The sequence below is a fragment of the Vidua macroura genome, chromosome 10 (genome assembly GCF_024509145.1).
Source record: "Vidua macroura isolate BioBank_ID:100142 chromosome 10, ASM2450914v1, whole genome shotgun sequence".
Classification (NCBI taxonomy): Eukaryota; Metazoa; Chordata; class Aves; order Passeriformes; family Viduidae; genus Vidua; species Vidua macroura.
Window position 1 is genome coordinate 4,142,715 of NC_071580.1, and position 22,223 is coordinate 4,164,937.

The following is a 22,223-nucleotide window of genomic DNA, read 5'->3' on the forward strand; positions in this document are numbered from 1 at the left end:
GCCCGTTCCCAGGGAGGGTGTCCCGAGGAGAATGTCCCGAGCCCGTTCCCAGGGAGGGTGTCCCGAGCCCGTTCCTAGGGAGGTGTCCCCGAGCCCGTTCCCAAGGAGGGTGTCCCGAGCCCGTTCCCAAGGAGGGTGTCCCGAGCCCGTTCCCAGGGAGGGTGTCCCGAGCCCGTTCCCAGGGAGGGTGTCCCGAGCCCGTTCCCAGGGAGAATGTCCCGAGCCCGTTCCCAGGGAGGGTGGCCCGAGCCCGTTCCCAGGGAGGGTGGCCCGAGCCCGTTCCCAGGGAGGGTGGCCCGAGCCCGTTCCCAGGGAGAATGGCCCGGGCCCGTTCCCAAGGAGGGTGTCCCCGAGCCCGTTCCCAGGGAGGGTGTCCCGAGCCCGTTCCCAGGGAGGGTGGCCCGGGCCCGTTCCCAGGGAGAATGTCCCGAGCCCGTTCCCAGGGACGGTGTCCCGGGCCCGTTCCTAGGGAGGTGTCCCCGAGCCCGTTCCTAGGGAGAATGTCCCGAGCCCGTTCCTAGGGAGGGTGGCCCGGGCCCGTTCCCAGGGAGAATGGCCCGGGCCCGCAGCAGGAGGGAGCGGGCGGGGGTTGCCAGGAGCCCCCCGGGGTCCCTCCCCTGTGCGGGGCTGAGCCCCCGGTGCTGCCCAGACCCTGCGGGCGGGGCAGGGCAGGTTCCTCGCCGCACCCCAGAGCACGGAGTTGGTCTGCGAGGAGCCTTTGCAAAGCTGTCCATGGTTACACGGATCAGCTGCTCCTTCAAAGATTCCTGTGCTGGCCCTTTCCAGCAAACAAATCCCTCTGGTGATTTCACCGCTGCCCTCCTGGGCAGGAGGGGGTGGGCTCCATTTTCCTGCACTGCAGCACTGCCAGGAGCTGTCTGTGCTGGGTCTGTCTCGTAATCTCCTGCACAAACTTCCCCCGGGTTTGAAGAATCTCCCTGACACGAGAGGGCTCAGACTGTCTGGACAGCCGGGAGGAGATCCCACACCAGCTCTGCTGCTGGCCCTCCCTGTCCCGTGTTTATGCAAGGAACACCACCTTACACACTGCACCTGCATCCTCCACCAGGTTAATCAGCGTCAGGACGCTAGATCTGAGTGAAAAACGCTTTGATGCTATTCCTAAAGGAATGTGCACTATGAAAAATTTATTTGTTCCTTTGTTTTACTTTTTACTGATACTTCCTTTTTGCACAATCCAAGTTCTCCTATACAACCAAGTGTCACTTTTCCCTACCACAGTGAGAAGGGACATTGCCCTGGTGCACACCTGAGCCTGGGTTCCTCATTATTGCTGGCATCTCAGAATTCAGGGAGGAAAAAGCAAGAATGTGGAAACACTGACCTTTGTGTTGAATCATAAGGATTGAATCCTGACTGGAGGGATTGCTGCATTTTTTCGCATCTTTTTTTCCTGTATACACTGGAAAATAAGAGCTGCATTTGCATAGAATCAATATGTCACAAAGTGAGCAAAGGGCAATTTTAAAATGCCCTTTGAAAAATTAATTGTTAATGTCTTTAAATCTCTGAACATTTGATGTTCATTTGATAAGGAACAAATATGCACCCTTGGGCTATATAAGTGTAACAGTATTCATAGACATCCTTATTTTGGGGCTTAGAATACACTTTCCTTTTTGCTTAATGCAATGCTTTTTTTTTTCCAAGGATTTTTTTTTTCACTGCAGTTTTCTTCTTGAAGGTTACATTTACAGAAGTAGTAATTCATGCAAAAGACTCACTTTCAGATTTCATTAATTTAAATTGCTCTCCGCTGCACTGTGCATACAAAGGAAATGAAGAAGCAGATTAATGTTTCTGCTGAGAAATAAAATTAAACCCATAAGAAATCTTTCCAGCACAGGAAACAACATAGATATCTTTGCCAAAATTTCCACCATACTGTGAGGTATAATGTGACATTAATGAGCAGAATTTTCTGTGTTCATCTATCAACAGTAATGCAGCTCCACAGTATTTTTTTAGGAGATTTTTTTTCTCTAAAAACAAAATTCCAAAGATTACTATTTAATTGACATAATATATCTTTTTAATGACTGTGTCTAGATACCTGTGGAGGTGAAGGAACTGAAAATTTTAAATGCCTTAGCCTTTCTGAAAATAAATTCAGTATCTTTCCAAAGGAGATCTTTCTTCTGGAGTCATTAGAAAGATTACAGATGGGACAAGATAAAGGAATTAAATGTCTGCCAGAAGACATAAGTAAATTGCAGGCAGGAACAATAGAACAATGTTCTGCTGCTACAGGGAACATTGTTCTGCTGCTACAGGGAAATGCCATGGACTTCATCTGCTCCCAAATGCAGAATTGGAGGGACTCTTAATCTCTTTTGGTACATGGTGCAGCATCAGGCCAGAAATGTCAGAACAGGAATGATATCAAAGCTCAGCATTTAAAACTCCTGTTGTCTATCTGTGTTTAGTAATGATCCCAACAACATCACAGTTTATAAACCTTATTTATGCACTTTACCTCCAGAAATGATCAGTACCTTGTTTGGAAATGTGGAGTAGGATTCCAGACAGGCCACACACTTCTACCAGGACCTGCATTGCCATCCTGTCTTACAGAGGTGTAAAAAAGCTGTTTGAAAGTATCTCCACGCTCTCCACACTTGTGCAAAACTGTTCACTGATGTTTTGACAATCTGTGGTTACAGCACTTTGAACGACTGCAAGCTGTCACTTCCTTAGTGGTACTGCTCATCTCTGACATGGCTTGGGGACAGTTTGGGATGTGTCTGTGTATGGCAGGCTTATTTGAAAGCAGTGGGTCTGCAGGATGCAATTTCTGCCATGATTCTGGTTCTGACACATCATAACACCTTTGTTATTAAAAAGAACCATGACAAACATAATATTGCTATAATTCTTGCATGTCAAATTTATGTGCAACTCTGTCTTTTCACAGCATTTGACAGGCAGACAGCTGTTTGTCCTAGACACAATGTCCTTGTCTAGTTTTTATTCTGTATTGCTCAGCTACCCTTTAAGGCCCTGAGTTTCTTTTGCAGTGTACACAGGGCACCAAGCTGGACTGAGGCCAGCCACTGTGCAGGTTCAAAATGCAGAGTGGGTGGGAGCAGAGCCCTTTGTTTAGTTCAACTGGCTGGTCAGAACTGCAGTCCTGCTCTCCCTCCCCTTGCCTCAGGGAAGGTGGTGCATCCTGAGGGAGTTGATGAGGAACCAGAGTTCCATCTCCAGGTAGTGCTCTCTGAGTCTGCATCCAGGGCATGGAACTCATTTCTGTTTAGCTCTTGATTGATACTGAAATCTCATTAACATGCTCATTGGCAGAAGGGAGCTGGGACTGCAGCAAAGTGGGACGGCTCTGTTCAGATTTTCCATTTCACTGGGTAACTGAGGCTGTTTTGATTGTTTGGAAATGTCTAATGAAATTTTTTCACCCTAAGTGAAAGCAAAGAGGAACAGAGAGAAGGATGAATCAGAAACTGCCAAGGAGGAAATAACTGGAAGAGAGATTTCTGAGCAGACTGGCAGATTGACAAGACATTTAGTAGAGGTGATAAAAGGAACAAAAGCTTTTTAGTGGCACAATTGGCATGACAGAATAATAAGAAGGCAAAGGATTGAGCAGGGGAAAGTTTGCCAGCAGTGGGTCTATCCTGGGCTCTGGAGCTGAGAATGAGGAATCCAGCTATGAAAGAACAAGAAACCCCAACACTGAATTTGAGTTCAGTTAGGAAGACCTCAACAGAAAGTGGACAATAAAGGTAAACTGGAGAGAGAGGTTCAAGTGGGAAAGGATTAATTCAGAGAAATTCTCACAGAACAGATAAAATATCAATTTCCCAATTGGATCAAAGGTGGATTTGAGGAGGAAAGTGAAGACAAGTGATAAAGAGAACAGGTTGGTGTGATGCTGTTAAACAGACATGATGGTTTTTCCTCTTTAGAACAATTGACCTGGCTTAAGTCACTGCTTGAACATCTCTCTTGTTAGCCCTAAATGAAGCAGGGGCTCTTTGCTTTATTTCAGAGGTTTAGGATCCCACACAGCAATTCCCTGCTGCCCCTGACTGAGAAATGTGCATTCAACTCACATTTCTCAAATTTGGGGGAGCCAAGTGCACTTTTCAAGTGGAACTGAAAGTGGAACTTTCAGGAACTTACAGGAAGTCCAGGTGACTCTTACATGAAATCATGGATTAAATGATCAATATGTATCAGCACAGTCAGCTTCTGGTTATAGCCCTGAACAGGAAAAAGCTGATGTTGGAAGGGTCTCATGGACTGACAGCTGAATATTGATCAGCATCTGCCAGGGAGAACTTGCTGAGGGGGGGCCTTAGCAAGTTAGAAAGGTGCCACTGAATGATCCTGTTGTGCCACTCCTCCAGGAGACTGCTGCAGCATGTAGAGATGCTCAGAGCTAATTGAGCAGTACTTTATCCCTCAAGCTGCCTCAGGATTTCTCTAAGACTCCTCACTCAGTGGGCAGATCTAATATCTTTACTTCCTAAAATACCTTACCAATGAATAATCCCACTGCAGTCCTGGAGCTCACGTGTGGGTTAACATGCTCCATGACACAAGTGACTGTGCCAGAATTTGGCACTTATTGATTGCTCTGTAACCAAAATTCTTGTTGAAGTAGCAGGACATATCTCTGATTTAATGTACCATAGCTTTTTCCTTGCCCCGAGACTTGCAAAGACACCAATTAGGAGTTTCTTACCTTGATTTTATGCTGATTCTCTTCACAAGAGTCATCTACACTATGAGATGGCATCAAGAACCAGAGCAGAGGCAGACCAGCTCCTTCTGTGTTCTCCTTCCTGGACTAATCTATAATGTTGAGTTGTTGGGATGGATGCCAAATCTCCCACTTATGATTTAATTAATTCACAAAGAGGCAAAAGTTTTGAGGGGAGCAGAAACTAAAATTTAAAACATGGAGTTTTCAAGTATTTTCACATTAGAGGTATTTTCTGAGGCCACATTCACACTGCCCACCCACCTGCATCAACACAAACCCAGCCCCTCCCTCTGACCCCAGCATTGCTCTGTGGGCAGTGGCCTTGCCAATATTCACAACATGAAGATTGAGTAGTGTAAGCGTGGCCCAGAGATCTGGAAGGACATTATGAAATGGAATGATCAATGTTGCAGAAGGTCAAATAACAGTTTTCAGTAACTGTGAAACTATTTCAAGAGATTATTAAAAACTGCAGTCTTCTAAGTCGGACACACGTAATGCTTGCTTCATGTGCTGCTCCCAAAAGACCTTTCAGACACCTCCAACATTTATCAGCAGTCAAAACGAATGTTTCTTTTGTTGTCTTGATTAAAGCCTTCCATTTGCTTCCTCTGGGACTCTGAAAGGGCCCATCTTTGCATGGCTAGCTCTGCCAAGGCTGGCAGCTGTGTCAGTGCTGCCAACAACTCCCCGAACCATGGCCCGCAGTCCCGGCAGGACGATGGCCGGAGGCTCACATCCAGCTCTGAGAGCTCCTTGAATGCTCCTAAACCTTGGCAGAAAACAGCCCAGCCTTCATCAGAGATGTTGTTGTTATAACTCAAATCCAGCTTCTGCAATCTGGCTAAATGGCCATCTTGCCTCAGGGATGCTGCAAGAGATGACAGACACAAACACAATTAATAAATCCTGGTAACTGCTTTAAAAGCTTCTCAGAAAAGAGAATGCTATTTTAATACCTCATTTCAGCAGTCAAACAGCAAGGTTTAATTCCTCAGCAACATAAAACCACTTGCTGCTGATCTCAGAAAGACAGTTTTATAACAGCTGAAGGAGTTTACAACACTTAAAGCACAGGCAGTTCAAAAGGAACAAAGTATTGAGTTAAAAGTGTGTGGCCACCTGAAAACCTTGGAGTCAGTTGGAAGGAGGTTACATCGAGTGCCAATTGTAAGAGTCAGACAGACTTTACAAGGAGATTTAGAAAGGGGAAAGCAAAACTTGGTGAGGCTGCATGACTGACTACAACAGCCACCTCTCACTGTGGGAGGGCCAAATGGAGCCTAAAGGGGTCCTTAACATATGCTTGGCAAAGGAGACACCCATCAGGGGTGATGGTTTTTCAAGTCAAAAGTATTTGGGCTTCACCTCACCAGATTTTACATTCCAGGGCCTTACAGTTGTCACACAGCTTTTGCCAATGTCAGACACTCAAACCCCTGAGTCAGGCCCACAGACTCAGAAGGATGAGTATAAAATTAGCAAGTTTTTAAAAGGATCCTAGAATTTATTTCTTGATCAGGTTCCCATTTTCCAGTATTTCTTAGCAGCTGCTGAGAGGTGGGTGAAAACATTTCTGGTTTAATTGTCCCCCAGTAGTCTGACTCCAGAAACCCACCTAATGATTGGGAGCTGGTAGTACTCCTGGCTGTCAGCACAGACATTTTCTCTAAAGTACTGAGCCATAAAACAGCATCCAAGCAAAATAAAACTCCTCAGATGAAGCTTTAAATATTTGATATAAAAAACATTTTCTAAATTATGCTTTTTTTTTTTTTTTTATTAATAGATAAAAGTGCTTAAAGATTCTTTGCATTTTAGCCTTTTCAGCTTTTCCACTGGGCATGTCCAGGACACACAGAAAAATGAAAGCCCTTTGTGGGAAAAATACTCTCGTATTCTCCATGTTTTCATTTGATTTATGCAAAACCCCATTGATTTATGCTCAGCCCATGGAACAAGCCCCTTCTGAATTGTGGTCTAAATGCCCTAGTTCCTTTAGTGCTAGTAAATACCATGTTATACTTACTTAGAAGTGCCAAATCTTCAGCCACCAGGTTACAGCTGCTCAGTCTTAACACTTGAATCTCCGTTGCAAGCTTTAGTGCTCCCAAAAGCAGCTTTAGGTTCCCACCAACGCACTTATTCCAAGAAAGGTCTAATATCTCCAGTTCAGGAAGGTGAAGGGCAGCCTCAGCTGAAAAGATTAAGAGCAGCAACTTCTGCTTACTAAGAGAAAACAACATGGCCTCAAACAGACACCTCACCTGCAATTCACCCGTAAGTAAGATCCTAACAGCCTGATTGCTTGTGCTTAGAATGAATTCTTTTATCCCAATGAAAGTCAGACAAAAAAAAAAAAAAAAGAAGGCTCTGGCTATAGATTCTATCAGGACTCTATAGAGAGGAGTTTTTGTCTTTCTGCTCACATTATTGCCTTGGCCTTGTTGCACTGAATTAATTTAATTTAACAGCTTGCTTTTAAACCATTTTATATCAATTTAAAGGCAGTGATTTTTTTTTTTTTTGTTGTGAACTCACTCTTTAAGGTGAGATGCTCTGTATCTTTTGACAGTTCTGATTTCCACAGTGTCACTCTTACATAACTGTAGTGATATAAACATAATACTCTTTCTGCAAGGATCTCTGACCAGCTTAGCTTGCTACTGCTTCTGCTGGAGGCAGTCAAGTCTTACTCCAGGTTTAATGTCACGAGTAACAGTACGAAATACAAGTGCATAAGACACAGTAACTGAGAGATCCTGCGTACTAAGATTTCATGTGGCATATGGAACACCTATCAAAGGCCACTAATCCACAGAGATTTGCAATAAGAAGGCAAAAGAGGCTGAATTTATATCTCCTGTGTTAGACTGGACTTTTCTTCACAGCTGTGCAATATCTTTTCCACCACTGCAGTCATTTCCTCCACTGCCCCATGCTGAACTCTACCCCAGAAAGTTTCTACTGAAATTTTCACTTGCAGCGAGGTAAAATACCCTCAGTCAAAATTTTACCTCACTGAGTGAAGTGTTACGTCCAGACTATGATTACAGCATAGTACAAAATCATGCTTTTATTTTTTCCCCAAAATAAAGGAGTATATGAAAGCTCACTATCAGACAAAGGACTAAAAGAACTTTATCCCCTCAGGTGCAGTAGAGGAAGTCATACAATTCTCTTCCCTTGCAACCTGCTCCCACAAGGCACTGGTTTCATCAGAGGCTTTTTCACTCAGGACCTGAGGTATAATGTAACCATGATCCTTGGAGTCCAGCCAAAGGAGAAGGGAATGTTTTGTCCTACAGGGATACACGGAGAATGGGCACACTTTAAAGAAACATTCCTACCTAGTGATGAAAGGGACTCTTCACCTAAGCCACAATTGCTGACGGTCACAGATCTCAGCTTTGGTAAAAACCTGAGCCTGCCCAGAAGAGGATCTGATGAGAGTCCTACATTTTTATTCGAGGATAAATTCAGCTCTTGAAGATTGGAGAGTAAAGGTATCACCTGGGCTGCAAAAACATGAAATATTTATTAGACAGTCACTGATCCATAACAAATGTGTAGTTGTATATTTGCCTGACATAATTTCTTTATAAATCAATCCAAAAGTCAAGGCTAGCCAAGTTTTTATGCTCAAGTTCGTGGTGAGAAATGTTTTAGACCATAAATAGCCTTGTCATTTTCAGTAAAACTGTTTCAGAAGTTAAGTATTCCATACTATGTGGAAGGTTGTCACGACATGGCTTCTTGGAAATGTTCTGGGTGAAGTAGGGAATTTCCAAATGTCTTCATTGCTAACTGAAACTTCTTTGTCTTAATGTTATTATTCTCTATTATAAAATAAATTAAAAATAAATCATGATTGTTATTACTAATACTGAATATTTCCTAAAGCTTCATAATTGTATCTTCAAGTTATCTTCTTTGTCATGGGTAATAGGATGTGGGCAATATAGGCTTTGAGTAATGGGATTTGTTGTTGTTAAAAGTAAAAACAAAGTTATGATAACAGAGAGAGAAAAATAAATTGTCTCACAAATTGATTGGGAAATGCCTTTTTCTTCATAGTAGTGTTTATAGTTGCATCAATTCAACCTGGAGAAAGCACACAGCAGCAGCAATGCAAGATCTCCTAAAATCATCCTCTTCTCGGTGTGCCGCTCACCAAGGGAGTTTTAGGCAGTTATATTTCCATGTTTCCATGCACATACCCTACCATGGATCCATCCAACTTATACCACTGGGGGAACTGTCCCTGGATATTTGCTAAATTATTGATTATCAAAAAAAAAGCAGTGTTTGGTGGCAGTTCCCACATTCCCATTGTGGATCTGAATCACAGCAGATTCAGGTCCTTAGTTCCACATGGGATCAAACACTCTGAGATTTCCTTTTGTTCAGCAAAAAAAAACATTCCATATTGATCAAGAAAGCTCTTCCCCATACTGCATTTTCTGAGCTGCCTAATGAAAAAAGTACTGAGCTCAGCTCTTCTGCCAGCCAGAATCTTTTATGTCTTTGAGATATTTTCAGAAGACAAAACCGAGATCATTAATGAATTTCCTTAACATGTCCTTACACAAAACAGTCATGTCCTCTTCTGTGACACAGCACTGGTGAAGATCAAGGACTTCCAGATTTTTCAAGCTGGCCAAATGAGCTGTTGATGCTTTAAAGCCGCCACCAATCTCTCTGTTACATGAGATGTCTAATTTCCTTAGCTCTGTGAGGTGCTGTAAAGCAGTGTCTGAAATGCAAAAGGGAACACTCTGGTCACTGGCTGCCACAACAGCCCAGGTCAGGGCTTTGGCATCTATTTGCTTCAACGTCAAAGTTTGCACAAGGTATTGCAGGCAAAGCTCCTGGGCTAAGCTTCAGGGTATAATCAGAGCAGACATTCAGTAATGCAGCAAAGCCTCCCTCTCCATGCAGCTCCATTCTTCTCTGGGAGAGCAGGTGAAGGTGAGGCCAGCTCATCCCCCACATCCAGTCAGTCCTCAGCCTTTTGCAGAAATTACTGCTGCATGTGTTCATTAATGCAAGTTGTTTTGCCATATCCACTAGGGAGAGACACAGATAACAAGACCATTTCATGTGGCTTCACTGGACACTTTAAGTGGTAATGGTGAATTTGGATTTCCTTTGGAAAGCAAGATTAGCTTGTTAAAAGTTGGCTGGCCTGTCTGTGTCATTGTCTATGTTCTGTCTGGGGAAAGAGGAAGCACATCCAGGGAGCCACAGCCCTGAGCTGTGTCTCAGATAAATGGTGTGGAGGGTGACTCTCCCCACTGACTTTCACAAGCTTGAGCTCAGGGGAGATAAATTCAGCTCTTGCTGAAAGGCCCTGTAGTCTTTTACCAATCCTCAAAGAGCAAATCATGATTGCCCATTAGTACTGCCAAACCATCAGCAAAATCCCACCTCATTGCCTTTCTTAAATGGTTTTCAGATGTACAATTTATTCAGAATGAAAGTTTTCTGAACATAAAGTCTAACCTAAGCTCTGGAGGCTGTCTTGCTTTAATCCACACATGTGCAAGTTTAACTCTTTCAAGCCTGGCACATTTTTCAGATCCTGAGCAATAACCTTCATGCTGCAGCCAATGTTTTTGTTGATAGAGATATCTAATACTTCGAGGTTTGGGATCACATTTAGAAGTTCAGCTGTGGAAAAAAAAAAGAAAATAAAAGAAAACCAGAATTGGTAATTGTCTAGAATACATGCAGATGAACCCTAAAAAAATACAGCACTATGATAAACAGGAAGATGTGGCCAGGGTTTGCCTGTCAGTGTGGTTTGGACTTGCTAAGTTCCTGTTCTACCTAAACAACCCAGTAAAAGAAAGACTGGATAGGAATAATGAAAATCTGTGAAAAACATTTATTAAAATAAAAGTGAAAAATTACAGGGACTGTTAGTAAAATGCAGAGGAATAAAAAAGCAGAAATACAAACAGAAATAAATTTTTCTAATGAAAATATATAGGAATGTCTGTTACATATGGGGCTCCTCCTGCAGTGGAGATGAGAGCCATGGGGCTTCTCTTTACCGAGAAAACACCTTTTAAAACACAATGAGATAAAATGACCACACAGAATTAAGCTGCTATGGTGAGAGGACAGAAGGGAAGGGTGGTCACTTGTTGCCAAATCTGCCTAAATTCCCAATCCTCAGACCTTCTTTCCAATCCCATGGCAAATTACATATTCAGCTGCTTAATTTTAAGTATAATTTTTAAGTTTAATTAGTATTGGAAATTCTGGCACACATTTTTTGCTGAAGGTATCAAAGGATCCAGAAACCCTGGACCACTGAGGCAGCCAGACTGTGGTTTAGGTCTTCTCAACTCTCCCTCATATGATTAGAGAGAACAACTTTCTTCTTTGGAAGGAAGTGCATTAAATCCCCACATCATAAATACTGTTGTTATGCAGAACTTGAAATAAATTAACTTTTCACTGATATTGAGCTCAATACAGCCATTATCTAAGTCAAATAAGTTCCATTTTTGTGAAGCCAGCCTCAGTCCAGCTCCATGGACACACATACCAAGGGATTCTCCGTCCTTTGCCGTCAGGTTACAGTCCGTAATTTTCAGACACTTTAATTTGCATCCTTCCTGAAATTTTTTTGTCAGCAGTGATAGTTTTCCACCTATGTTACTGTTCCATGATAAATCCAGTTCTTCAAGCTGAGAAACAATTTCAAATGCCTCTCCTGCAACAGAAGTCTAGAATGATTCATTCTATGTATCAATTTCAGTGCAAACAAAAATGCAGGTTTGGAATATATTAAAGAGGCAGGTTAGCTACTTAATACTCAAATTACTTTATGATGAATGTCTTGCCAGGAAAATTGTTAAATAAATGAATTATTGCTTCTGCAGCAATGTTGTATAAAATCTCACATGGTCTAAGGAGCAACATAGATCACAAGTCATTGTCACAGTGCACACAAACCTGAAATTTATTCAGGTTTCCAAACCCTCATCAGGCTGTTTGGCCTGTGCTGGGACCAGAAAGTCCAGTCTACAGGGAAATCAATACAAGTGACAAGTCTGAATTTACTGGAGAGTTCTGCTCTGTTTTATTTGGCAAATTTCCAACATCCTCTGTACTGTGTACAAAGGTCATTTTGGAGGGAATGAAAGAATTCCTCTCACAGCTATTTCTGAAATGTGAAATTTTCATTTCTGACAGGAATTTCTGACTCACTTCATAGGAAACCAAGATGAGCATTGTTTTGACTCAAACTAACTTTGCCATGATTTCAAGGCAGACAGAACTGACTTTTACTGCATTCAGAAAATTCAGCCTTTTCAAGGCTTGACACACTTGTCAATGTGAACTGTGTTAGTGCTCATTTGAAATACAAACATCCCAATGTAAAATCCAGCTTCCTAACTTCCTTTGTAGGGGAAGGAGGCAGAGCATATTTGCATAAACTCCTTCCCAAAAAGATCAAATAATCAGACCATATGCAAATGCAATTTCAAAGTGTCATACACAATTTTTTGATCTAAAGTCTAATAATTGAGAATTGTATTTTAACAGTAATAGCCTTTCATGTCTATGTGATTTTCATAATTAATTTTTCACAGAAGATTTATAATAGAAAAATAATTACTTCCGTAAGTGAATATCTGGGTTTGAGAGGAAAGGTCACATCTTAATTTTTATTTTTGCGTTTATTTTAAATTATTGCCTCAGTGTTGAATACTGAGCAATGCTCTACAGTTGAGAAGTGCAGTATAGCCTGTTTCTGTTTGACAGGAGGACTATAGATTTCCAGACACATTTTCCTCCCAGAAGAGAAATAAAGGAATATAACTCCAGGAATTGTTTCCTATCACCTTTCACAGTCAAGCTCTGAGCAACCACATAGAATAGGTTGATATTATGGTTATATTTCAGACATTGATTTCTAAGCAGGATGTGCTGAGTCCACAAGAGGCGACATTTCTGCAGAGAGATGTGGACAAGGTCACACAGCCAGGGTTGGCCTAAAAACACAAGTTGTTTTCAAAATCACAGTCAAAATCAATGCAAACTGACTGTTGCTATTCCACGTGTCAAGGGCATCACATTTTGTCTGGAAATTCAACTTCTGTGATCAATTTTGTGTCTGTCCCAGCAGAAGCTAAACCAAACTGGGAAGGAAACAGCACTGAAGAACCTGGCAGAATGAATCAGTTGGAAAAATAACCAATAAAACTCAGAAGGGAAAAAAATCCCCAACAAACAAAAACCAAATCTATGAGAGAGGTTTGGAAAATAATGAAATAAATTTGAAAAAATAGTAGAAAATTAAATACAGATTTCACACTCATCAGAAACACAGCAGTTATTTTCGCCAGCTTTTGTATAGATGCTTATTTCCTCCCCAGGAGATTGCATGACTCACTTTTGATCTACCACCATATATGTCATTTTATTTCTAAACCTTCCCTGGAAAAGGCTTGGATATGAATGACACAAACACAGCCCAGCTTTATAACTCACACCCAGTTTAGAACTTTCAAAATAAGCAATAACTTTTATAATTTCTAATTGATTGTGTTTGCCCTTCTTTTAAATACAAACCACAGATCCACTCTAGAGTAAACTCCAGGCCCAGAGGTGACTCCGTGCCAGAACCTGAGTGTGCAACACCACCTCAAAAACCCTTCCATCTCATGCTTTGCAGAAAGCAGGGTGCAGGCACCCCAAGCAAAGAAGCAAGCAGAAAAATAAGCTTCTCCCAGACTTAAAAAAACACCAATTAATAAAGCTCTGAGACAGCACTTCTGGTTTTGAGTTTTCTCCCAAAAGACCATTGGGGTTTTCATGATGAGCACACACCTCTCCTGCAGCTCCAAGACCTAAGCTGACTCTATTGTGATTGACTCTGCTTCTAGGCAAAAAAAGGAAATCCAAATTAAAAATATTCTTTCCTGCAAATAGGACTGGATTCTCTTCCCTTCTGAGTATGAAAGCTTCACAGCCTGAGGAATGAACTCTGCAGAGCTACCTAAAGGTGTAAGGTCACCCATAAGCCCAAGTTTCTACTGTTTCACAGCAGGAGTTTACTTTGCCCAGTGTGGAAGCAGCAGGAGTAGGATGTAGGAAAAGATGAGATGGATTGCATTAGCCCCAAGCTGTCTGGAAGTAAATGTAAATGAAATCCTGTACCTAAGGAGATGACATCTTCAGCTGTCAGCCTGCAGTTGTTAAGTCGGAGGACTTTTAACAGGTTCACATGATGAAGATGGGCAGTGAGAGCTTTCAAAGTCCCTCCAGCACAACCATTCCAGGACAGGCTGATCTCTTCCAGCTCTGGGAGAAATGGCAGTAAGGAAGCTGTAAGGAAAGAAAAGAAAAACCTTTTCTGTTTGCACACCCTGGATATCAATACATCTTAATGTTGAGATGTTTTCTACAACCAATACAGAATAATAAAGCCATGACAATTTGTGCCTCACTTTTCTTATCTGTATCTTAAGTGTAAGGACATTGACCTGCTTCACAGACCTGGATGATTTCTATGTTTATATCTATTACATAATTGATATAATTTATTAATTAATATCTCTCAGAGACTTGGGACCATTAGATGAAATGTTAATATGGCCTGTATAAAAGAAAGGGAAGGGAAAAGAGGAGAAGGAATAATAGAACAGGCAAATAAAAATTAAAGAAATTATGAAGTGATTAGTTGAATAAAATGTGCATTTACCTAGCTCTGTTATATCTGCTGCACTTAGTGCACAATTGTTTAGATCCAGATTCTTGCTGCTGGGCTTCTTTCCCAGTTTCTCCATGAACTGGTTAAATCTCTGCTCACCAGATGGTGACTCGGCTTCAGAAGTGAGATGTGAAAGTCCATCTGAGCAACAAAGAAATAGAGCCCTGGTTACCTCTCCTAATAAACACAAGGTGTAAAATCTGACTGAGACTGACAGGTGAAGACTTTAGAAAATTAATTAAATCTGACAATAAAGCAGGCTCTATTTTTCATCAATGTGGACCAACAACCTGACTGATAAGATCACTATAGATCAAATCAGTACAAAGGTTTTGCTGCATTTTCATACAACAATCTGTGTAAGGTAGTTCCTGCTTTTCTGGGCTTTGCATAGCAAAAAAATACAGAAAATAGCAATCCACTCTCTGCTGTTAGTAGCTGCCCTCTTATCATTTCCACAAACTGACCCAGACCGGTTAGGACAAAGGACAGGGTTCTAAGCTTCAGCTTCCATCTCTTTTTGAAAAATAGTTCCATTTTCTCTGGAGTGGATGTAAAGAGTATCCTTGTGTGTGCAAAATAATATCCATGAGGGATTCCCATTCCCTTCCTCTGTCCCTGCCCAGTACCAAGTGATAGGAAACATCTGCTCCTGCTGTCTTCAGACTGCTTTAGCAGGACAGAGACCCATCTTAAATACAACAGGCCAAGCTACTGCTCAAAGCTTGGCTCTGAAACCAAACTAGTTCTGGAACTAATGAGCTGACTTCAGCACTGACTCTCACCTTGCAGACCAAGAGAGAAGTCACCCAAAAGCTTTACCCTTGCTCAGCAATGTAGATGTAAGTCCTTGCTTAGCACCTATCAAATCAGAGGGTACATCCTTGATAATGTCCCAATCAGAAGTAAATCCTGGCCAGAGGATAAACTGTAGGCAGCAATTACAGGATTTTGGCTAGCAAGAAAACAGCTGATTTTCTATGAAATTAAAATATATACACCTACACATGTGTTTCATTATTGTACCATCATTACCTTCTACACAGAGATTTTGCTTTTCACTCTGATCATCAGCTCCATCATTTTTTATTTCTGTTTCTTCAATTTCCCTGCTGTCCTTTCCTTCAGATTTCCCAAAGTCAAAGCCTTTGAAGAACTGTTTGATGACTGAAGGCTGCTCTTCCCTTTTTTCAGGAGCACACTTCTTTCCTTGGAACTGTTTTATTACAAAGTCAAATGGGGAACTCTTTGGGTTGTCCTCTTCATGTCTATCCTGGCAGTTCTGGTCATCTTTCAAGGGATCAGCAGACAGAATTAGTGTGAATTAGAATTAGAATTTGGTAATGTTTACTCTTGCTTACCTTTTTTCATAATGGCAGATGCACTGAGAATTTGCCTCCGTTGCCTCCATCCAACCATATATCATAGCCATGATACAAGTGTTCAAGAGCAGAGCACTTACAATCACAAAAAGCTGAGGCAATGTTTAAAAGCTGGCATTAATGTGCTGTCACAGCTGTATTCCTTAGAAATACAAAAATGGTACAAACCAATGTACCTTGATGTACATGCACATCTACTGAGCTGTAGAGCAATCCTGCTTTCCCTGGCTGTGATTTCCTGCTGTAGAGAGGCATTATTTTAAACAAAGAACATACCTGTCTTTTCCATGGCTACACCTGAGGTTCCCTTTCACACTTTTCAGTTTTTACAGCACTTTCAGGGTTTGTGGGATAGGTGAGCCATGACATGCAAACAAAACCTCACTCCTTTCCTTAATAGGAACTTTCCGTGCAGTTTTCTCTCACAAGTTTCTGCCTTCATCAGTTTGACAGTAGCAGCTCTGCACGAGTGGATTGTGGGTTCTTTCCTGATGTCTCTGTTCCTCTGTACTCTATCCCAAAGTCTGCCGTTCCTGGCGTTGAGAAGTCCATTTAAATGCTCCGATCATGTCCCAGCTTAGATCGCTCTCAAGGCAGAAATCAGGAAGTGGCAGCAAAATCTTCGCTACTGCTCACACAGCACTGCATGCCCCTGAGACAGCTGTTGTTAGAAGAGGCTGAGTCACCGTACAGATCAGATTACAAGAGCACCTGAAGAAAAGCTCTTTGTTTTCCCACCCCTTTTGTCCATACTGGTCAGCAATAGTGCTGGAGGCACAGCTCAGTAAGAAAAAGGGAGGACGGACACTCCTGATCATTTTAGGAGACACAAGAGGAGAAGTCACAATCATCTTCTGGGCAACCATGATACAACATTATAATGCAATCATTGGACACACCTTATGTGTACTTCAAACTCAGGTACACCTTTTTTTTGGTCTCTCTGTCCTAAAGTCTGATTTCCTCAATGGTGAACATCACAATTTCTGTTTGAGCCATACTCATGGCCATTTATGCTGAGTCTCTTTAGCCTTGACAATCTTTTTCAGTCTATGAGGTCTTGCCTTTTGCAGGCTAAACCAGCCAAACCCTTCTCCTCTCATGTGGCAAACTCTCCATTTCCCTTATCATTTCCTGCTCACCTTTGTCTGCACCTGGTGCAATATAATTTATACGTCCTGAAATCCACTGTCTGTATACAGTCTGTATGCACTAAAGACATATGCAAACTGGAATGATTTTGGTAGGGAATGATAAAGCTGGTAAACAAAACCAACAATTCATTTGCAAGCAGCTGAGCAGACACCAGCCTGAGGAAGAGCTTGACTCAGGGTGAAACTAGACAAAGGATTCAGACAGGGTGGAATGAGGCACAGGGTGCTGCAGGGAGTCAACAGGGTAAGATGAGAAGAAAAAGTGAACATCAGGAAAATCCTCTTGCCCATGAGAGGTACCATGCTGGGAAACATTTACAGAAGATAGAAATGCACAAAACCATTGTGATCAACCATCTTTCCCTGTAGAAAAGGAGGGCACACTTCCATTCCCAAACAGAAAGGATGTCCAAGTTGGCTTTAGAGTTTTCTGACACCAGGAGTGGCTGTCCTCTCTCTGTTTCTGAAATTAGCATCTCACTACAGAGCTGTATCCACATCAGGAAATTGTGCTAATTCACGTGTCCAGGCATCTCAGTTATGCACACAGTGGAAAATCCCAGCATTTCTGTTGGTGAAGAACTGAATTTGACAGTTCTTTGCTTGTGCTTAACAACAGAGTTACTGGGAATGAAGCAGAGACCAAGCAATCTGTATTTGTGAACATGTCCTGGGCTCTCCTGGCCCAAGACTTCTCAATGCCCACTGCAGTTCAGTGAGAACAAGGAATGGGAATATTTGATAATCTCTGTCCTGTGAAACTGGGGAAATCTTTAAGCATGTTGAGCACCAATTACAGTGGTTAGGCTGGGCTAACTCACATGCTCTGACATCAGTATTTCAGGTGATGTGCTGTCAATTCAGAAGTTCTTTCACCACTGTTGAATGACAGTGACAATATTCCAGGGCACTCTGACAGCATCCCTGTAATCTGTTGAGAAGGGCAACACAGTGACCTGGTCTCCTCTTCCTAAAAAGCAAAGCCTTACCTTTTTTTACATCAGCTATGAGAAAAGAGGTGCCAACAGGATTATCCCCCCCAAAAAAGTGAGGTGGCTGTACTAGGCTGTAAACATGAGCAGCACTTTGCAATAGGCCCAGGCTGAGCTGTGCACGTGTGATATATCACGACAGCCAGGCCCAGCCATGCCCTGTTTGCTGCTCTCTCCATTTCCTCCCTGGCACACTTCTGAACAGGTGTCCTGCTCCTGCCTGTCAGAGCCCTGTGTCTGCTTCCTGCAGCATGTCATGGACAGCACAGGGCAGGCTTAGCTTTTGGAGTTTAAAAATAATAGACGCCTTCCCCTTTCTATCCAGTTAAATGGCCTGTGACCATCTGCCAAGTGCTCAGTGTCACACTTGTTTATATCTGCTCTTCCCTCTGTCTAGACCTGGGGCAAGGTTAGGAACAGAACCAATTTTGGAACAAAATAGTTTAAGTTGCATCCCACACAGCATCCATTGGGGAGAGATTAATGTGGATTTTTGTACTTTGCCTCATTGTGACTCCTTAATCCGGCATATATTCCAAAGAAATAATGCCATTAGAGGATTAGTGCCACAAGTTCATTTGAAAAAAAGGATTTGCAAACACTGAAATCCTATATTCTATGTGCTTAATCACTGAGTATCATTTTGGGGATTTCCTCTCCCTTTAGTAGTGTCTCTTTCAATGAAACCCAAGCAAATCAGCAATTCTGTTTTGGATGGCCCTTACTATCCACCAAAGGAAAACAAACCCCCAAGCATCTGGTTAAAATAATAGAGAGTCTAAACACACTGGACTAAACCCATCCTTGCTATCATACAATCACAGTTACATCAGGGAGGCACTCAGCCTTATATTTATATAGAATGCAATGATTTGGGATATTTTCTGTTAGAGATTTTTGATAATCTGAGTGCTGGAGCACTTAATAACACTGTGACTCTTGTTTGCTTCCATGGCAGTTCCCTTCCCCAGCTTTGCCTCTGCAGGATTCTCTTGCTTGGCCAGATTTGCTGGGGGAAGTTGTATGGAGCAAGGAATTGGTGGGGCTGGAAAAATGTTCATTGCCCCATGGTTGACTTTGGCAGTTCCAGGTGTCACACTCTTGAGCTGTGCTGACTCAGAACACAAGTGCCAAGGGAGGGTAAGGGAAGAGTGGCCTGGTCCAGCACCAGGTTTGCTGCCCTCATCTTTCCCAGCCATGTGCATCAAACCATGCTCTCCACAGCTCTCTCCATCCTCTCTCTCCTGCTCTGTCCCTCCATTCATCCTTTGACCCCTCATAGCAGAGGCAGGGGAATTCAGCCTTGCCCACACAGCTGGGAATCCCTCAGCTGGCACTGATGCTGTGCTGCTTGTGCCAAACATCTGTGTCACTCACTAATTTCATGTTGACTTTCTTTATAGCCAGGTGATCCACAGAGCTGCAGGGACTGGCTTTAGGGCCAGACAAAATCCTTCAGAAGAGACTGCACACACAATGGGCTGGAAGGACCATTCCTCAGGGAGGACCTGAAGGGGCTGCACACTTGGCAGGACAAGGCCAGGTTCAAGGCCAGGTTGGACAGGGCTTGGAGCAACCTGGGACAGGGGAAGGTGTTCCTGCCCATGGCAGGGGTTTGGAACTGGATGAGCTTTAAAGGCCCTTTGAACCCAATTTATTCTGGGATTCTGTGATAATCTTGCAAGAGCTAGTGCTGGATGAACTGGTTGTGTGCAGAGCTGTGTGACAGCCCCTGTTGTCACTGATTTATTGTAGCTGTAAGAATTCCAACCTTTGCATATTCCAGCATGAGCAGCTAAACACAAACTGTAGAATTCTAAACCATATTCTTTTTTACAAAGCTGGAACTACATTGCCTCCTATTAAATAGTAGTGACAATAAGTAGATTGAATATGCATTTTGAATTCCATAAAAAGCAAGACTTATAGATCTATTGCAGCAAATGTACATTTATGCACATAGTGCAGATACTTTTAACACTCAGATATCAAGTTACTCCTTTTAAAATGGAGCTACACAAATGCAAACTTTCAGTCTCTATTACAATATACTAGACTGATAGAGAAGATTTTCAGTCTGGAAAATTCTTTTTGGTTGAACTTCTGCCAGGATTAATCCCCTTTCAGTTAATCATTTACATGAATGGGCAATCTGCAGAGTTCATGCAAGGCCTGCAAACTATATTAATTACTAGAAATCTAATTACAAATCAACAGAGTCACAGGATCAGTGTTACCTCCATACGGTACCATCTGGTATAATGGAGCTGGATAGTTCAGCAAAACTCCCCACTACATTCTGTGGAACCTCAACCTGAATGTGTGTTGCCAGAGAGAGCAAGTTTATGCAGATATAGGAGCTGCTTATAAACCATTTATAGGGTCATCCTTAGTGACGCCATATCTCTGTATTCTAGCTGCTGTTTCAAAAGTTACTACCAAAAAAGGTATTTGTTCAACACTTTTCTTTTTGAATGCAATGCCAATGCTGTCATGACTTGCCTTTATACATCCAAAAATGTGTAAAATACCCTAAATCCTTACAACAGGTAATGAAAAAAATCACTAAACAAGCAAATATGAAAACATGTCTACCATAAAATGCTTTCATTAAAGGTATTATGTGTATTGTGATTTGCTTCACTAACTATTACTCCAATTTAAAAGCTATGTCCAGAAATTCCATAAATGACAGGAACATGGCACAGTGCAGCTTCCATTAAAATTTAATTTTGCCAATACATTTTATCTTTCAGCAAATGGTCAGTTTGAAAGTTTTGACCAAAACCTATCAGTCTCGTTTTATACCATGTTAGCAAAAAAAAAAAATTCAGGTCTTTGAAATCTCAACTTGTATGGTTTTACATCCAGACCTTCTAAACCATTTGGGTCCAAGGTCACATAAAATCCAGTATTCTTTCCACAAACAATATTTGGTCAATTGACTTTTCAAAGGAATTCAAAGGAATTTTCAAGGGTTAGCCATATTTCACCCCTGAGGTTCACTCACTGGCTTTTGGAATTGAGATCAGCCACACTAAGTAAAATTGAACAGCTTCAGTTTTGCCCAAAGTTTGGCTCCAGTTCTCCCTGACTAATTCCCAGATTTCCCTTGGGAATGAGAGAGCTATGTAATCCACCTCCAAATTCTCTCAAGAACAGTAATAAATGTAATGCTTTTCCACTAAACAACCAATCATGTTGCAACCTGTTCCCTTTGCAGTATCTGCTGACCTCGTCAGTGTGAATTTAGTACAGGACAACACCAAAGGTGGGCACTTTTCAGCGTCCTGCAACTCAGGAAGGAGCAAAATCATCTACCCTGCCACCAAGGGATTGGGGAAATTAACTCCCAAGGAGTGTTCCAGCTTGAAGGACATTCTGCACAGCCCAGTCCATTACAGTGACACTCACACAGGTTTGCTTGTTCCCTTCTCTGGTTGTTGTTCAATTTCTTGTGGACCAAGACACCATTTCCAAGGCAGTGTGACACTGTAAAATCTGGTGTTTGTTTCTAATCCTAGGGCACAGCTTCTGTTCAAGCTCATTCTTGGACTGGTTTCAGATTTTCTAACCCATCCATCAGACTACTCCCTCTTTACTTTGCTTCTGGCAACTGTGCTCTTCTAGATTAGACCTTTCTGGGGGAAACGTGGTAGGAAGTGAGGTTTAGCTAAAGAATCTGATATGTCTGAACACAGATTACATGTTGGAAAAAGACGGGCTGACCTGTGATAAATAAGCCATTTATCAAGTTCTGTCTCTGTTCATTTCATGATATATCTCCATTAAAGTGGAGATAAGTAGATTTTTATCTTGCTCCAGTAAACCTGATAAGAAGAAACAGGGATTATCACTCTTTCACAGATTCCTCACTTAGGACAGACAATGTTTAGAAAGAATGGATTAAAACCTGCTTAGGCACTAGTTTAGCAGGTTCTCTACTTCTACAAATCCATTTCAGCACTACATTTTGGTAACCAACAGAATTCTTGAACTGTCTATTAATCATTAGACAATTATTAATTATTAGACAATAAAATTGTCTAATACAATTTTTACCTTCCATTTTTGAAGACCATAAATCCCATCAGTTGAGCTATGTCTGCCATTGACTTTGTCAAAAGGGAACAAAAGGGCAAATCCTGGTACTTCAGGAATTGAGAAAGATGGGTAGTAGTTGACATTTCTTTGGATCTCCTTGTTCTTAATTCAGCT

General features: G+C 42.0%; 1 protein-coding gene across 4 annotated transcripts; it reads right to left on the minus strand.

The window, feature by feature from the left end:
* Positions 1-1,287: 1,287 nt before the first annotated feature.
* Positions 1,288-16,377, minus strand: LRRC31 (leucine rich repeat containing 31). Of its 4 annotated transcripts, none has more exons than XR_008438711.1 (11): positions 16,136-16,376; positions 15,513-15,767; positions 14,469-14,618; positions 13,925-14,092; positions 11,304-11,471; positions 10,250-10,417; positions 9,333-9,500; positions 8,095-8,262; positions 6,774-6,941; positions 2,517-5,615; positions 1,288-1,423 (listed from the first exon to the last, which is right to left on the minus strand). XR_008438711.1 is itself a non-coding variant. In XM_053986833.1 (10 exons), the coding sequence occupies exons 1-10, from the start codon at positions 16,146-16,148 to the stop codon at positions 5,296-5,298; spliced, it is 1,746 nt and encodes a 581-aa protein (XP_053842808.1). In that variant the 5' UTR covers positions 16,149-16,376; the 3' UTR covers positions 1,793-5,295. The 4 variants fall into 4 exon arrangements, 2 of the variants coding, with proteins under 2 accessions (XP_053842808.1, XP_053842810.1); XR_008438712.1 differs by having other exon boundaries at positions 1,305-1,423; positions 4,724-5,615; XM_053986833.1 differs by lacking the exon at positions 1,288-1,423 and having other exon boundaries at positions 1,793-5,615.
* Between the last annotated feature and the right edge of the window lie 5,846 nt (positions 16,378-22,223).

Bases quoted from the DNA above. Each gene is read 5' to 3' on its own strand.
- LRRC31 (XM_053986833.1), bottom strand. The intron at 14,093-14,468 runs GTAAATGCACAT...CTTTCCTTACAG, and splicing joins AGCAGATATAACAGAGCTAG to CTTCCTTACTGCCATTTCTC. The intron at 5,616-6,773 runs GTAAGTATAACA...CATCTCTTGCAG, and splicing joins TGAAGATTTGGCACTTCTAA to CATCCCTGAGGCAAGATGGC.